Source organism: Necator americanus, chromosome I, assembly GCF_031761385.1.
Source record: "Necator americanus strain Aroian chromosome I, whole genome shotgun sequence".
NCBI classification, from domain to species: Eukaryota; Metazoa; Nematoda; class Chromadorea; order Rhabditida; family Ancylostomatidae; genus Necator; species Necator americanus.
This window is the reverse complement of record NC_087371.1, coordinates 20,877,330-20,896,051: the sequence shown is the minus strand read 5'-3', so window position 1 is coordinate 20,896,051 and position 18,722 is coordinate 20,877,330. Positions and strand designations below refer to the sequence as shown.

The following is an 18,722-nucleotide window of genomic DNA, read 5'->3' as shown; positions in this document are numbered from 1 at the left end:
AGCAACTCTTTCCATCTGTGGTGCAACGGATTGACAATACAGAATTAAGGGCAGGTACTACGAAATTTATGTAGTGTGGAAACCTGATTGAGAACATAGAATTCAGAGTATAAATTACCAGTAGGGGAGTGCCCCACTCAATTTCCCTAATCATTCTGGATGACGACGTGGGAACCGTCTCGTTTCCTACGAGGTACGCTATAATGCACCGCCCGTATACACGTTCTGCGTCCATCAACGAGTTTTCGAGGATCAAGGAGGACTTCTCTCCTTTTTATGCAAGTAAAGCAAATGAATAGGCTGGTGAGTAAACCGGAGCGTGCACAAAGCAGCTTGTTCTAATGAACCTCGTAGGAACTAAAGTGGTTCCGATAATTCTTCCCCACTACATCTATTTCGTGATACAGCGTCTTTAACGTAGCAACAGCTTTGCTGCAAAATCCGCGTTCTTCTCATCACTTTGAGACTTTACCTTTTCATCACTCCACTAGTGTAAGAAGATGGTTCGCAAGATACACTGGCACCTCTGAGTGCCTCTAATAATCCAATATCCAATTTCTTTTTCTCATTTCAACTGTTTTTTCTAGAAAAAAGCGCCCGAATTCTATCTACTGCTGGAAACTCAACAATGATGACTATCCGAATTCTGCCTTTAAGACCCTTCATGTCTACTTCCTTTCTTGCCATTAACATGAATTTACAGTGTCATTCACAAGTGTTCTGTAGAAACTTTACGGTCTGATACGAAACTACTGCAGGTTAGTAGAAGGGCACGAGCTACAACGTTTCCGGTTTATCTACTGAAACGGGAGATACTGAGAACGCTAGAGCCATGAGAGAAAAGAATTCTGTTTTTCTGAAGGTGTAAGATGCCAGAAGTGAAAGTACTTCAGCGCAAACGCATATCAAGAGGTTCGCTTTTGCTGCTATTTTCAACTAAATGAAGGCTACCACACTTTCATTTTGCAAGTATTCGAGTTTCTAGTCTTTTATTCTATATTACGCTGTAGCCGTAGTAAGCTTCTCTATTACTTTCCTTCTCATTTCACCTTACTTGACAGTTCCTAGTTCGACAGGATAAAGATCAGCTTTGTCAGTCTGTGACCGCCTTCTCGACACACACTCTGCTGAGAGGTGTGCGATGAGGTAGCTAAGGTTTTATAATAGAAGCAGATTACTCAAGACATCTTGCGAGTAGTGTAAAGGGGTGACTCTTCTAGCGCTCCCAAACAGGCTTGATGGGATGTTCCTCGCTCGGACCATTCTGTGCAAAATGAGAAGGGATCTGCTCTCCCCTTCCTACTACTAAAGACGCAAAATGTCATGCCATTTATCAATATTTTAAAAAATTAGACCTACTCAAATCAAGACCGTTCCATTCAGTTATGTCTGTTGAATAGCTTCAAGTTCTTAGGAAGAAAACGGAATTCTTATCCCTCTTTTTTTCGATGGCACAACCACTCACTCTTTTGGTTTCTTAGACAACATTAATGTCCTACTGCAATATTTTTCAATCAATCCATTAAGCTACTCGCTATTATTGTTCTACTGTTCGGCGTTATTTTGTCTGTTTGAAAAAAGCCATATCATTAAAAAAAGAAACATTGAGAGAAGATCCGAGTGCGTTTTCTCGAATCTCTTTTAAAGGCATCACCCCACGAATCTGGAGTGGTACGGATTTCCGGTGGAGTATTCGTATACGGGATCGTAGATTACTTAGAGAAGGGTGGTTCCATCCATTTGTTTCTGATTACCGTAGAAAAAGGCCCGGAAGATACGGCTTCGGGCGCTGCGGCGCACTATTTTCCACAAGGAGTTCGATTGGAGCGCGCTAGCCTTGTACATGCGCCGCATCTTCCATGCCGTTTTTTACGGCAATTAGGAATAAATGGACGGAATCACACTCCTCTCTATAATCTACTATCCCGTATAAATACTCCACCTGAAATCCGTGCCACCTCAGATTCGTGGGGTGATGCCTTAAAGGCATCACCCCATGAATCTGAGGTGGTGCAGATTTCGGGTGGAGTACTCGTATACAGGATGGGAGACTACGGAGAGCGGGGTGATTCCGTCAATTTCTTCCTAATTGCCGTAAAAAACGGCCCGGAAGATACGGCTTCATTCGTTTTGGCGCACCATTTTGTACATGAGGTTCGATTGGAGCGCGCCAGTCTTGTGCGGCGCCGCATCTTCCGGGCCGTTTTTTGCGGCAATTAGCAAGAAATGGACGGAATCACCCCCCTCTCCGTAGTCTCCCATCCCGTATACGAATACTCCACCTGAAATCTGCACCACCTCAGATTCGTGGGGTGATGCCTTTAAAAGGAAGACATCTTTATAGAGTCACTTTGGAGATCTTGAGTGTTATTATGATCTTAATTCCAAAGGGTTAAAATCTAAAGTGCACTCATCGAAAATTCCGTAAACGTAGCCAGTTTTCACTTTTCATCCAAATACTGATGGTTAGAAGAAGGCAGTTGCATCAACATCAACGAATATGTTATTTTTTATTTCTGATAACCTTCATCGCTTTGAACACATTAGTATTTTATGCAACCAAGAATACGATCTTCACGGCATTACTGCATTTTACTCCCATGAACATTTATTTCACCAAATTCTGCAATAAAAGCAATTTTTCCATTTCATTCGGAATAAAGAAATATTTGGTTTGGAATAAATAGTAAAGTTTTCTTTCTTCGAACTTCAAAATGATCATAGCAACAAAACAGATAGCAAAACATTATATAACTTTTAATAGAGAACCTCTTGCTCTACGCAACAGTTGTATTTTGATTTTCGTAGACCTCAGTGTTTCTTTTTTCACACTTTTTATTTCCAAATCAACATTTCTTGGGGCGATCGGTAGTTAAGAAGTTCCGCTGTCCGCATGATCGATCGGAGGTTCGAATCGCCTTCGGTGCTCACCAAGCCTTTCCCTCCGGGGTCGATAAATTGGTACCAAACTTGTCTGGGAGGATAAAAACACTGACTTGACACATCCGCTAACCCAACCCCCTTCCCAAGTCACTTTATAGGCTAGTTACATGTTCGCGAGGCTCAAAAGATTCTGAGTTGATGTGAAGATGGTGTCGCATCCCAAGTGGATTGATTAACGCCAAACCCTCTATCACTTCATTTATCAATTCTCAAGTTCAGAGAAAAGAAAACGTTCACTCCTTAATTCAACAATACTATTACTTTAGCGGTTTGGTCTTCAAGACTTCATTGTACTGAAATATTGACTTTCGCAAAGAAAAAAAAACTATATCATCGCGCTGTCGTGGTCTCGTAGATCATTAGATTTACACATAGTTCGGAATGAAGGGCTAAAAACGCAATAACACAGTTTCCTGTATCACTCATTTCTACACAATTTAACCATCATCCCACCATCGCTAATTACCAAATCACTAAAATGCGTTCATTTACTAGCCGTTCTGGAACTGCAGCCGAACTGTGATCAAGAAGGTGAGCATCAGCGGAGCGACGAATTTATCTCTTACAATAAAAGACTTATTCGGCCAAAAGTTTGAAGAGAACGTTATTATCAGTGCACGCTCAAGTTCTGTTCGCTTGTGAAAAAGTAGGGATTGTCCTTATCGTTTCAAGCGGGTAACTGCATGGAAGCGTCGGCTGGATCATTCTGACCACGTACTGCATTACTTAGTTTGGAAACAAAAAGCAGCGCTGTGCAACTCAAACCATACTAAACTTAATACATCCAGGAACTGTGAGAAGCACCAGCAACTTTCGAAGCAGCAGAACTAATTGTTAGGTTATGCCACTCGTTAGTTCATTAAGTTACGAATATACAAATATTTGGGATTGACCGAACTTCAAAGAAGCTCACCTCATGTGAACCTAACTCGTTATCTGCATAATGCAAAGGAGATATTTGTGTACTAGGAGCCTGCTCTCGTGCCACTGAAAAATTTGGGATTATATCACAAGAAGAATCTCAGATTCCAATCCAACACGTGGGACATGTCAATGAAAATGAAATTTCTATAGACTTCTATACATATGAAGAAGGAACGCAAAAAGAGCACTGGAGGCCACAGATGCGATAGTCGGAGCCGGTGCCGACCCTCCTCACTCCGAGCCTCTTCACTTGTGGACGGTTGGCGAAGGGATCATCATTACTTGGGCTGCACCCCATGAGCTATCCTTTCACCTCTGAGATGGGTCCGAGCCCTCCTTATCGCATCTGTGCTGGAGGCAGAAAGGGGGAACTAACCGTTGTCGAGTGAGTGTGTCAAACGTGCGCTACTTGAGCGCTGCACTGCGACACTGGATGGTTTGTCGAACATTTGTGATGCCATTTTCGTCTGGAACTGAGTACGGCCCTGATATCGGAAGCGAGCTGATCCCCATCGGAACAGTGATGATTTTGGCTTTTCATCAGGTTGAATGAGTCTAAAAAAGGACAAAAGAATGGCATGAAGACAACACCACATCGCAGAAAGACGGGACCAGCACACCTGAAAAAGGTGTGATGTTCGACAGCGCACTTCCAGATCCGTTTTGCATGTTGGTAATCTGCGACCTTATACGACACGGTGGCTTCTTTTCTGTCAATCTAAGAGACGTCCAGACAGATTAAATCAACAGGAGCAGAACAAATACTTGAATAATTATGAAACTGTGCTCACTTCTCCTGCTTTTAGCTTTATCGCAAACTGAGCTTTGCGATAAGAGATTTTGATGATTCCTTGCCAAGGAAAGCGGTTCACACGGATTTGTTCTTTGTAAATATAAATGCCGTGAGCGCAAATCCCGATCCCAACAGGGACGTTTTTGTTATCCTGAAAAGCATAGTGATAGAGATGACATCATTATCACACCAGTACGTATAGAAGGCTAGGAAGAACTGCAATACCTTGGCGCTGAATACGAATATACCATACATCGTCTGCTGTTTACATGTGTCCATATACAAATTTTCAGCTTCCGCTGGTGTGAGCCCCCTGTAACAAGAAGTATGTACAAGTAAATACACAGAGTGTTGCATAAAAAGAACAAATAGATAGTTTTAACGACGAACGGATGAACACAAAATATCACACGAACTTGTGCTCTTTGTGCTTCTGTGCTATCATCTCTATCAACTGATCGCTCATCTGAGGAGCAAACTTGGTTGTGCGCAAGTACTGCTCGTATTCGGCAGTTGGTTTTGCATCACCAAACTCAGCCTGAGCCACCAACGAACCCAGTGTAGCATGAGTCTCAATAGTTGCCGGCAATCTGCAGCAATTTCTGCTTCCAAGGAGAAGAAACAAACGCAAAGGATGAACATGACAATTACCTGCCAGTAAAAACGTCATTCCTCAATTGAAGAAAAAGATTATATCGTGCATGGTCGTCATTCAGGGAAGATGGTATGGTCGGATAGAATTTGACCTCGAAACAGAACTCCCACGGAAGGCCTACAACCATGTGGCCATTAAATGCGAGAAAACTGATTAATTGAAGGGATAGGGAGAAATATTTTTCCGCCACTTTAGCAATTTGAAGCAACTTCTCTCAAGCAAGGTTTCCATATTTCAGATATTTCTTTGATTATAGCCAATAAAAAGAACTTAGACAAATGAATACTCTTGAAAATTGATTTTCCTGCTCCTGCGAGTCTTCACCAAAACGAACTCCAAGTATGCGATCAGCCACTGCTATAATATGTGCACAGCGCAATTGCTCATGTAAAATATTATGTGCAGCATAAAATTCAAACAAGCGCCACATTTTCGATAATCTTCAAGATAAATAGCCCTCAAAATGGCAAACATTGGCACACACTAATCGCTTCTAATGCATAATGCAGCTGGGGTCAAAATGTTAACTGTGATTGTTTTTTGAAATTTGGTTGATTGTGGTAAGCTCTTCTATGACGCCAACATCAGCTGTCAAATTTCCGAAAGGATTATCACAGTAGAATTGGGTTTAAACAACTTTATAACATTTCATTCACTGCGCTTGAATACAAGTACACACCATTTGTGTAAGTTCTCAAAATATGTAGGAAGGTGATGTCTACTCTCGCTGTGCGGTACGGATTATTAACCCTATGCACGGCGCGACTTTTTGCTGCTTTTATATGGCATGCGCACAGTACAATCAATAAATTATAAAGGAAAGTTTCGCAGATCAAACAAAAAGGAATAAGACCTTTCGGGTTCGACTCCTTGGACCAAATCTGTGTGAACAAAAAAAGGAAAAAACCTAGCACTGCACCGTAATGATAATTTATTCAATATTACATAGATCTCAACAATTTATAGATTAATTTAATAACAGTTGATGGCCAAGAATGCTCAGAAAGATTAAAAGAATATTGTTAGGCCAAATGATCGTTAATGATTTTATGAGAAGCGCACTTGGAGCAACAGTTTTGGAATTACTTCGTATAAAGTCGCAAAGTAGATAAATAACTAAATTAAAGGACCCAGCTTTTGTTTTAGAATTCAAGTGGGAAAGATAATGATGAAAAACAGATGTGAAAATTGGCATTTTCCCATGTGGATATTGGAAAAAAAAATTTAGAAGGCTTTGGAAGCAGGGAATTTGGAGTCTATGGGCTAGAAAAAAAAAACTCGTTTACAACATAATTTCAAACCATTTTACATCAACTATGACCAAAGTTAATAGGCGTATTCAAAACCACATACTTTTTTCAGGTGGAAATTGGAATTTTAGCATCCTTTCCTACCAAAGGAGAAGGTGCATTGTTTAAAAAACCATCCCCTTGTTTAGATGGAGGATCTAAAGAGACCTCCATATGCAAAATTTTTCGTTTCACATGATCTGGTTCTCTTAAAATCTAAATGAGAGAAACGCGAGAAAGAAACCAATTTTCGCGTCAAAATATGAAAAAACCAGATCCTAGAAATAGCAAATTAACCATTTTGTTCACCAAAACTCCTACAAGAGAAAATTCAAAAGTATTTCGCAAAGTGCTCTTCTTGCGAAGCTATCAAAGATCTCCTAGACCTAACAACTTCCACATAATCAGCATTTTTCATGTGTTATCGTTAGATGCTCAGGGTGATTAACTAAGAAAGAACATCACAATAGCCCAGAAATCTTTACGCTGCTCTCAATCCTCACGCCGCTGATCAGAAATTGGTTCTTTTCCACAAACAGAACCTAAAACTCTTTGTTCCACATAATAATATGGGGATAAGCACAATTGCCATTTTAACTTCTTTTTTAAACACTTTGTTCTTAACACCTCCCTCTTTCCTTAACGAACGAGCTACGATTCTCTGGCTATATGCTAGCGGTGACTGACATAGTAATAAATTCACTTTTTGTTTTCTGCAAATCGAAACCAGATGACAATGATCTTATTAAAGATCCTGATAAGTCTTTTGAACTGTTTTTCAAGTGAAAAGCCCCGTAGCACAAAATCCAGCAGTTCTATTGAAAGAAATAATTTTGCTAACCTAAGTCCACAAGACCCGCTTCTTGCGCTTGTGAGAACAGGTCGAAATAGTGTTACTCAGAAATTCGCTCATTCCTTCGTATAAAGAAAGTGCAGTGAGCGGGAGATGAGGCCTGAGTGCGCCCTTCATATACATGCGTGGTTTGAGCGCGCGTGAGAGTAGGCTCACTTACACTGTTCGTGATTTCGGCACCGTCAAACTGCGCTCGACAAGGGTTCTGCCTTAGCGTGGTCCTCTAAGTTTTCATTCTCAGTAATCCCAAAGAAGAAAGTGATCTTCAATGTACTACTCTCACACACACACGTATTCTACTTCTTTTGCTGGTAATCTTTGTGAAGGTGCCGCAGACTTGAACTAGTTACCTCGAATTTTTGTAAAGTCATTGTATATTGCTGCACAACCACCAAAGTGTCTCTCTGCTACTTTCTGGTTCTAAATTGTTTTTATTTCACTTTTTGCTCCGCTACGCGTTACGTTGGTTCTTCTTTTACAACATACATTTGCTGTTTTTATCACTACATAGTTTAGAAAACGTTACACTACTCTTAAGGAAACATCAAACAATCTTGTGATGTTTATCAGTGTGACAGAATGAATGAATGGAGGTAGTGGAATTTCAGCTCTGGCACGTTGTAACACTCCACATTACCTCGAAACCAGAAAAAAAAAACTTCCTTACTACCAAATCTCAGTTGTTGCCTCCAACATCTGCAACCAAAAAAAAACTTCTACATCACAAGCGTTTTTCGCTTCGTGACATGATGCCTTTTAAGGAGACACTTTATGAATGCAATTCTCGAGGACAGACTCGTGCACGTCTACAAACACGCACGAAGATTTTCAAAGTCATATCGATTAATTTGATAAAACAACAGCTTTCTTTTGTAAATACAAAAATTTGTAACTGCATGCAAATTAGCAAATTTAACATGCTAAAGAATTTAGGTACTTCGTTGTTCAATTTCTTTCTTACACTCTGCTTACGATTTAGGTGAATTTGTCACACAAAAATTACAAGCTATACATTGCAGAGAAAAGACGAGTAACCCACCTTTGAGTTGTCTGAGTATCTTTTTGTCATTGTACAACCAATGTCTTGTGCCCTCGGTGTCGTAAAAGCAGAGGGAAAAATACTCGCGCTCCTCAATAGACAGATCAGCACTTACCAGAGCGAAGAGTGCCTCTCCATCTGAGCCACGCTAAAATAAATATTTTGAATGAAACCGAGATACAAGACGCGTCAGAAGCAAACAATGAAAAACATATTCAAGCGGTTACTAGCAGAAACAAGATGACAATTTTCTAATATGTTTTCCACAAAATAACCAATATGAGGGCGCACAAGCCTGAATCAGTTAAAAGTTTGGAATTTGGTTATTCTCAGCGAGTAAGAACTAAGTGCCGGATCAATCCGCTTTCACTATCATCACTGTTGCACGGATCCACTTTCACACATAAATGACAAGCGTTCTTGAGATTTAAAGCATTGTTTTTCAGCCTATGGGAATTATACAATTTCCCATGCACAATCCATACGGAATATAAGATCATGCAACATCACAACTCTTCCCTTACACGCCCTTCCAACTGGCATAAACTTACAATTTTCTCGTCTGTTCAGATGATCGTCTGATTTCACGTGTTACAACAAAAGTCAGCACACTACCCTTAACAACAACATCTGTTGAACATCTGACCAGGCACCGCGGTTCTCTGTTGAAGTGTACTCTGAGAATTACCACCTTCCTTCAATCCAAAGAAATGCGTGAAACAGATGCGACTTATTCTGGGTTTTTTCTTTGGATTAATGGAAATAAACGTCTGTGTTGAAGCAGAGCCTCTTTCAGTTCTGTAAATAGTTTCTTACTGTCCAATTTCAAAAAATGAGAGGATCATTTGAAAGGACAGCAAGAAACTACTAACAGAACTATCCACTAGTTCTTCATAATGCTGTACTGAATATTTTCAACTTTTCCTCAAATCCCACAAATTACACACAACATTATTATTTGTAGCAAGTCACGTAAGCAAATACAAAAGCGAGTATTACCCGCCAAAGTACGAACAGAATTTTAAAATGACCATCCGGTGTTTTGATTCTAGTGGGTTGAGGAATAAATAGTGGCCTTTTTTTAACTTAGAAATGCACATGGTAATGAGAAGTTCTGGCAAAACGTTCCACACCAGTAGTTAGAGAATTACTCACCCTACAAGAAAACAGTACTCCGATTTTCAAATTATATTGATGCTTTTTTCAAACAATCTAAACGGAAAGTTTACTAAAGAAATTCCAACACTAGTTGATTTTTGCATTCGATAGAGAAGGTAAAGCTGGTGAAGCAGTGCTTTGTTTGTAGAAGGAGTGATGCTAGAAACTTCAGCTTAATTTTTGAATCCACTTCTTGCTAACATGGGCTCTTTTTTTTTGCAGTTTCGATTTCCGTTTGTTAATTACTCAATATTTGCTATGTGTTGTCAAATTTTCAGTGCAGCGAAACAAATGAATGCTTTGAGAAAGTAACTAGTTGAATGCTTTCAGAAAAGTGCGAACAACTGTACAAACATCCTATAAAAATCAACACAAATGTCTTTGGAGATCATAGTACTAAAGCTGTGTTGTACATTGGTAATGCCAACAGAAGAACAAATAACAATACTCGTTTCACTAACTTAGTAACAATAAACAGTGTTCCTTGTGACGCAAAATTACTCAGGTTTTTTCTCCCATGACTTCAATACTATTCCTTCAACTAATTCCTTTATTAATTTTGAGAAAATTACATCGCCTAAGAACTAAAAATGACCTCTCATCTAAAGATTCGCAATGACTTACCTGACTTAATCGGGGGCTGATGTCACTGCCTATCGACATCATAACGAATTATTTCGGACATTGTGAATCCTCCCATCCTGGGATTAAATCGACATCATAGCTAATCATTGCGGACAATGTCCGGAATGATTAGCTATGATGTCGATTTAATTCACTGTGGAACTCTCTGTCACTAGTAACCTTCTATTCAACTTTTGTTCACTTTAAAAATAAAGAATAATCTCCAATAACACGTTAACGACTGCGTGATGTAATACAAAGAAAAGAGTGAAAGATGGTTCATTTTTGACCACACAGGAATGCGAATCTCATTTTACAGAGCGACCCATCTTGGGTCATACTTTAAAATGAATTTTACACCAGTGACTACAGAGTCTAGTTGTTTTATTAACCTGTTGTTATATCGTAACACAAGTGATCACTAAAATACACTTACTAGGGCGGCCGAAAAATATTACGCTTATTTCTGCACAACCCAAAGGTAAAATTTTTCATAAGGAACGAAGAGCTGATTATAGAATACACTGTCTTCTTTGTTCGATGACCTTTTGCCTTTTTAAAAGCATCACCCTACGAATTTGAGGTGGTAGAGATTTCAGGTTGGTTATGCCTACACGGGGTCGTAGACTGTGATGAAGAGGGTGATTCCGTCCATTTTTCCCTAATTGCTGTAAAAAAAGAGATGCGGCGCGTGCACAAGGCTGGCGCGCTCTAATTGAACACGTAGAAAATAGCGCCCGGAACGCTCAAAGCCGTATCTTCCGGGCCGTTTTTTACGGTAGTTAGGAAGAAATGAGAAGATTATCCTCTTGGGAAAATTAGCAAAAATAAGGAAAAAATTAGGAAGATCACCCACTTCTCCACAGCCCACGACCCCGTAAAGGCACAACTCACCTGAAACCCGTACCAATCCAGATTCGTGGGGTGATACCTCTAGGGTAATTTAGTAAGAAGCTACCTTAAGACCGGATTGGTAAGCTCGGTCCTCTGTCTATTATGATCTTTTTTGGACACGGTGTCACGAGGTTACGAGAGAGTAAAAAAGTTGTCGGACGAGACGGACATTCTATGGTTTGCCCAAGTCCGTTTCTTATGACGATTTACATCACAAAACACAATGATCCATTGGTCAGCCCAAAACCATTTCTATTCATCCGACCCAGTACTGACCATGCAAGGTTTATCTAATATCGTTATTTTCTCTAATTTATTATCTTCAAAGATGAATAGTTCTCGCATAACTTCAAGTGTAAAAATGCTCATACTCATTGAAGTGTTGATGTTTGCTCATCATAATAGCCGAAAGAAAGTCCATTGTCAGTTTCTAATGTTACCACAAAACACCGCAGTTTGATAGAGTTGTACGCCCTGAAAGCTGTTGTTGCTATCCCAATAGAGGAGTTCTTGAGGAGCAGCGGAACTTGTAAACAGAGACATGTGGCAGCTGTAGCACGACCAGTTGTACCTACATATCAATTATCCTAGGACAGAATCGCAGCGAATGAATTCATCACTCATGTTCTAATTTTGTTGAAGAAATGTTAACTTTTTCATCTCCTCTTCCCATAACCCCGCAAAAAACGATAAATTTTTTCTTTTTTCTAGTGTGCACTAAACACACCATGGTATGTAGGAGTTGCCACACTTGGAAAATAAAAATTATTCGAAAGGCCTCCCTAACAGGCTAACCAGTCAAATTGCTCCTTGCTCCATTACGGGTGGTAGGAAGAATAGCATATGAGTTTATGCATACTTTCTCAACTACTCTCATTTCTTTCTTGAACATTTGCTGTGGAAGCTACAAGCGACAGGAGGAAAATCGCAAACACAGGAATGTTACTTGATCTCTTTGCAGATTGCGAATAACTATAGCAGAAATGTAATACTAAAAACATCGCGACATGCCTTTGTTCCGGTACAGCTCCTCCTCTTCTGTTTTTGCATTAACGTCATTCTCCTTCTTCATTTCCATTCTACATCTCCGACACAATGACACTTAAACGCCCTAGCTAGACTTTTATAGCCTGTTTTTCTTCGGAACTTATCATTAGACACAGTCTCATGCAATGGCAATCGACAATCATTTACATTTATCTATATTTGCTACGGAGATAAGGAGCTCAAGTGATGTTCGATTCTCTTTGCTGCTGCGTTTATTTCACTCAACAGTCAGAGCTCCATTCGCTGACTAATAGAGTGTCCTCCAAAAAACTTCAGAATTGCAACTTGCCAAGTAAATACTGCGTTTTCTTCCAATTAAAAAGTAGCAATCCCTTCAGCGAATTTTGAATTTCATTATAGCCAAGTGCAGAGAAATTGTCCGTGCAACTTTGATTCAACACTGCGTACTTTGCCTATGCGATGGTGAATCAAAGTTCCATATAGAATTTCCCCGAAATGGGCTGTAAAATTAAATCCAGCAAAAGTCGTTACAAGAAAAGCACTTTCAAGGCATTCGTGTCGTACCTACTGACATCGGGCCCAAACCCCCGGGTCTTGCGACCACCGTGCTACTGCGTCAAATGGGCCATATGAACGAGAGATATTAGTCGAACGAGTCCAACTTTGCGGCCTCGCGTATTTATTGGGAACAGCTTGAGACTCGCTCGCTATTAACCATCGCAATATATCATCGTGTAATACTGTATCTTTTAACAATGCCGATAGTTCCCCTGTTTGTCATCCATTTCATTTTTGTACCAGTTTAAACAGCCTCATGACCATCCCAATACAAAACACGTCTTTTGTAATCCTAACATTCTCGAAGATTAAAAAAAGTTCGATTCTATTATTACCTTCCAACTTTTGGATGAATAAAAGTATTTTAATTAGTTTGTTTACACTTAGAACCAAGGTGTAGGTTAAAATAATATAACACTGTTCATCCCAAATCAATCCTGTTTTAGTTCAAGTTATTAACCAAATTACTTTGACGTAACATGTATACTATTCACAAAACTAACTGGCGCAAGCTGTTATTCAAGTGAAGTTTAACTGCTAATAAACTAGAAACGACAACAAGTACATCTGCATTCCTCGCAACGCCACAGATAATGGCTGCTCGAATGTCTATCCAGGATATTTGCTTAGAACCATTACAAGGATCAAACATTCACAAGGTTGAATATCATTTCAACGAAATCTCACATGCAATTCGAAGTCCTTGTGTGTCCCATCCAGCAATCGCACTTTGGCTGCTTGCATTTTAGGGTCCTTAGAACTTGTCGCTTGGCCCCCCGGGTTTCCGTCCTTACCCATTCGCTCTGCAAAATTGTGAAGAAATAATTAAACTCTAGAACAAATGCTTGGTGATGACGCTTAGCGACATACGAATCGAGAGCAACAATCGCAAGCAAACTGAGACAGTAAATAAGGAGTGGTCAACATAATGAAGCATGTATTTGGAGAAAACTTACAAATCGAATTCTACTCTAGACAGTGTATTCACGCCACATGTGAGTACAAACCTAAAAACGTATAACGACAAGTTATCTAGATCGGTTGTCAAGAGATGGTTCATGTACAATCGAAAAGTAAACCAAAAACAGAAACTAAAGCTGCTGACAGAGACGTGCACACAGAGGAAAGAGCCGGGAAAGGAAACGAATAGGTTGCACAGCAGTTTGACATGAAAGCAAATGTTTACATACACTTCTGAAAAGGAAGAACCGCAATATAGTGGTGTGCCACATGGGAATCGCCAGCAATACGAGGACTTCGCAACAAGCTGGGACGATGGTGGGCACGTCGAGTGAGTAATCAATGCAATCGGAAACAGAATAAATATGTGGGAGGTGAACACATGGGTGTTCACGGAATCGATTCTATTCACGAAAACAGCGCCATCAGCCGTAAAAGCAACGTTGGTGGCGAGGATTGCGAAAGAAAAGCTGTGTCCATCAAACACAGGAAGACAATTCATGTTACAAACTAGAACGGAGGAATATGGCATTACACTATAGATACAATGTATGCACAGTAGAATGACAACGATGAACTATTTATTGCAAAGAGAAGATTTTGGAAATAACACGATTCCGAAAAGATTCTTTGCATTGAACCCACGAAGCCCACGAGCGATTTTTCTCTTCAGCGAAGCGAAAAATAAAAAAACTGCGTACCTAAATGAATGAAGAGACGGCAGAGAATTATGGGAAGTATTGCTAAGAGGCATAATTGCGAGTGTGATTGTGAGCATAATTGTGAGTTCTGTGAGTCATTGCAGAGGAACGTGCATCGAAACGAACTCGGTGTCCAGGTACAAAATCGGGGAACACACTGTTCTGGGGGCGCACCAATCCTAACACTAACAAGCATGTGAAAGAATCGATCACAAAGGTGACTCCTTTAGTTCACCAGTGACGATTTCAACGAAACACTCGTTTAAGTTATTCAAGTGGTTCCTTCTTCAATACCATACTGTTTGACAAACTGCGAACTTTAGCCGAAACCGGAAAGGATTTCACAAGGAAATATTCGCATAAGTTATCAGCCCGCAGAGCATTTCTACTTCCATTTTAAACAGTGCAAGAAATTTCTGTTTGCTTCAAAAGACCCTCCTCTCCACTTCACAACAAAAGCAACATTTTCGAAATCTGAAGGAAAAATTAACCCATTATCTAACTTTAATCCAACTCTTTTTCTAAATCGGAAAAATGTTACATCGGAGTGGAAAGCACGAAGCAACAAAAGGAACAGGAATTTTTGTTGCCGAGTATATGTGCGTGTCCAGAGCGTAAAATGGTGCGGAGAGCAGTAACAGCACCCGGGAGAGTCAGGAACAGATAAACGACTGGAGAGCACGCGACAACGCGAGACCCTGCAAGTGAAAAATATAAACACTTCGATTACTGCGCACCACCACAACGATACATCACAGATTGTATTTTCTCTTTCTTCTTCACAAGGATGGTCGAGAATGTACTGGATAAGGACGCACTCAAACTAATGATCCTTAAACGCTGTCTGATATTCAAACAAGAAACTTTTATCTTGAGAACTGCGCTGTATTCAGCGAAAGCTGATAAATGTCGCTCAGGTAAAAGGTGGAAGAATAAGGATGAGTGAGCTCAGATGGAAGAAAAAACCCACCATTTCTCCACTAAGGTCATGATTTTGTTTCAAAAGTAACATCGCAAAAAAGTGAACAAAGTGGAACCAAAGAAAGAAATCATCTATTAGTGAAGAAGAGAATTACTCTCTCGTTCATGGTGCTTGCAGAAAACTGTGGTTCAAAAAAAAGTACTCGAGAAGTCCGCAATGCGCAGAAGCAATAATATTTTATAATATAATATAATATAAAGCAAAATGATGCACAAGCAGTGCTCCTAGACAATGTCCTAATGAATCTCTATATATATATATATATATATATATATATATATATATATATATATATATATATATATATATATATATATATCAACATAATTCTGTTCTCTTTTTCTGTAACATAAGATTCTGGTTTTCTCAATCAAAAATTTCATTTGAATATTACAACAACTACAACAATTATGTATTCGCTCATTGTTCACTACTTGTTCCCTCGAGACCAATTTTTTAATTCCCTTTTTCCATATCTTTTTTGCGCATTTGCAACTCACACGGCGCAAATGTCCCAAGCTGTTTTGCCGGCCTTCTGACATCGATGAAAAGTGAAGAGTAGTCTCAAAAATGTTCTGTTCTGCCGTACGGAAACTGGGTTTCAGGTCACGATGCGTTACTAAAAGAACGACAACAACCAAGGGAATGAGAGGAATGTAGAGGGAAAAACTCTTTGAATGCACTCAAAATGCACTTTGTCGGATAATAGGCAATTTTCCGATGAAAAGCGAAAACAAAGAGTTTACGTCCTTATGCTAGTACATGGTACATACATGATATGTACGTATATGTATATATGCTACATATGACGAAAACGAAACATAGAGTAACCACGATAATTCTAAGAAAACGAAAAAACGGAACCGCGTCTTCTCGTTTTCTCGTAAACAAAAATGCCAGAAAACAGAAAGAATCATGATATGTACCTGGTAACAGTTTTAGAGAATTTTGATCAAGAATTAAAACATGAAGCAAGAGGACGAGAGTTAAAGTAGCAAGAACTATGAAACTACCACAGAAATGAAAAATAAGGAAAGACGTTTGTTACAGCGGATGGTTCAAAAATGTATTCAGTGCGATCCCAAGTTATTTCAAATTCTCTCTGACACGTTCTCGTTTACATTTTTTATTTCATAGATACGAATTAAAACGACTACTCCTCGCCGACTGGCTGTTTTTGTTTTACGAAAGCACTTCGGAATTGTGAGTGCAACAATAGCCACGTGAGCTGGTTCGTAAAATCGTTAATCGTTAAAAATAAATTACGTTTCAGATCGTCCTGAAGTTTAAATCTGGGAAGAAAGCAAAAAGGATAACAAAAATATCAAGAAGGGACTAGAAGTTTTCTCTGGGATGAACTGGAAAGAAAAAAATCACTACACTTCTCTGCTTATTCGACATACTAATATGAAAACCAAAAACTGTTCAAAAAGTAACAGAAAACTGGACACGAACAGAACTCCAGCAAAAATCCGCGAGGGCTGATGCCACGAGCCGTAGTTAGAGAAAAGAAAATGAAAAACTTCTAAATGGCGCTTTAGAGCCTAGTAGTGCCAAAGAACATACAAAAAAATTTCGGAACAAATCTTTTGACCAGCGATCTGTATCTGATACGATAAATAGTACAATACGCAGCATATATCACAACCCTAAATGCACCAGCTACAGATTAGATGAGTATGACAGTAGATTACATGGGTATGACATCAGAAACCTCGGTAGCTGACACACAACAGATACTAGGGAGCAAAAAACATTGAGTGGATTCAAAAACAGGACTCGGTCGAAAACGAGAAAATCATAGTGAAAACAGCATTGCGGCAAACAACAGATCACAAAAGGGTTTTTTCAACTTTTACGGCTTCGAATAGCAGTTGCAACAACAAGAAAACTGATGTCTACTGCGAGCCGAGAGGCAGTTGTGCGTTTTGGTGGAGTATATACGAAGCTTGCAAGCTTGAGCTGTACAAAACAAAGTGGTTGTTGTAAACAGCATCGAAGAGGTAGGTAGTAAAGAAGCCTGATGTGATCCGAGAAGGCAGCAGTGGCAACTCGTACTCACAGGCCCAAAATCGATACTTCACGCCAGCAATGTGCATTACGCAGCAGCGGCGAGGAGGAGGCACACGCGAACTAGCTGCGTCCCCATCGAATTCCTCGTCATCCTTGCTGCAATCTGAAAAATCGCCGCATGCGAAGCCAGTCACTGTTTGCCCACGAACCGCACGCCAACATGATTTGTAGCAGTGAAACAACACCCCCAGATAATTATGTCTGAGCGTTTCTTGACATTTCCTGCTGCACTTGAAAGGAACGATTTTTGATGACCGTTTCGACGGTGCGCAGGCCAGTCGGAAAGGAAACTAGACAGAGAGACAATTTTCGGTCTCTTTTTTTGAAGTTCCTTAATGCTTCAACGATTCTGTCGATAACGAGTTTGACGGAAATGTCTTCTGTGAGAGAGGTCTATGAGAAGAAAAATGGCGTCCCGGAGACAACTGTTCTAAACAGAAGTGTGTATGCCTAAAAAAGGAGGATTAAGATCACCAAGAGTAGTTACGATTCACCAAAGCGCAGGCAACACAACTATATTTTCTCGACCCCAGAATGCAGCTATGATATGGCGCAGAACAGATACGGTCACATAAGTCCTCAACGTTTCCTTCTAATGCACCAGCTGACCTGAATCAGCGCAATCGGAGAAAGTGATCTAGAAAAATCGAAAAAAAATAAACATGATAAAAAGAATTACAGGGTTACCTGAGCTTCCTCTGCATTCAGTCCCGAAAGATCAGTTTTTTTTTTTTTCGAAAGCAGGATACTGTTTGAACACCGATACAGCGTGCTGACAAGAACCACCAAAATTTGGAAACAGCTGGTTACGAGCATCTTTGTGTCCTTATTTTTGCAAAACGGATCAGTACATAATCAAATATTTTTCCCGTGGGGGCTCACTGACTTCTGTTACGTTGTAATATTATAATGAAACAACACAATGTGATTATATTCTCTGCATTATATATATATATATATATATATATATATGTAGAGAAAATGAAAATAACAACATAAAAGGAAAATACCGAAAAAGTTAATCTACCAAGATCTTAGGAAAACCGAAGAGCTACATCCACACACTAAGAAGAAATAGGACGAATTAATGCGTTTAAGACTTGAAAAAAAACTCCTGTACTCCTAGTTGTGATGAAAATAAAAGTTTCGGCAGGTAAGGAGTTTCGGATAGTATTCGTACTGGGAATATTTCTGATGTTTATTTCATCGCACAAAATAGAAAATTTACCACATTATTAGTTAGGTTTCAACTAAAGGGTGTGAAGAAA

The 18,722-nt window shown here is 39.6% G+C and overlaps 1 protein-coding gene across 2 annotated transcripts in view; it reads right to left on the bottom strand.

Moving 5' to 3' along the window:
• The window catches only part of RB195_006370 (uncharacterized protein), a gene marked incomplete at both ends in the record, with an annotated part of 34,229 nt that extends 16,613 nt beyond the window's left edge, over window positions 1–17,616 (bottom strand). For both annotated transcript variants that reach the window (XM_064179414.1, XM_064179415.1), the window contains 9 exons: window positions 3,857–3,930; window positions 4,244–4,422; window positions 4,488–4,585; window positions 4,659–4,811; window positions 4,886–4,973; window positions 5,077–5,250; window positions 5,312–5,432; window positions 8,497–8,644; window positions 13,426–13,536. In XM_064179414.1, coding sequence (XP_064036371.1) covers window positions 3,857–3,930; window positions 4,244–4,422; window positions 4,488–4,585; window positions 4,659–4,811; window positions 4,886–4,973; window positions 5,077–5,250; window positions 5,312–5,432; window positions 8,497–8,644; window positions 13,426–13,536 — 1,146 coding nt within the window. Of the gene's footprint in view, window positions 1–3,856; window positions 3,931–4,243; window positions 4,423–4,487; window positions 4,586–4,658; window positions 4,812–4,885; window positions 4,974–5,076; window positions 5,251–5,311; window positions 5,433–8,496; window positions 8,645–13,425 lie in introns of those variants that run through there.
• Window positions 17,617–18,722: the final 1,106 nt, after the last annotated feature.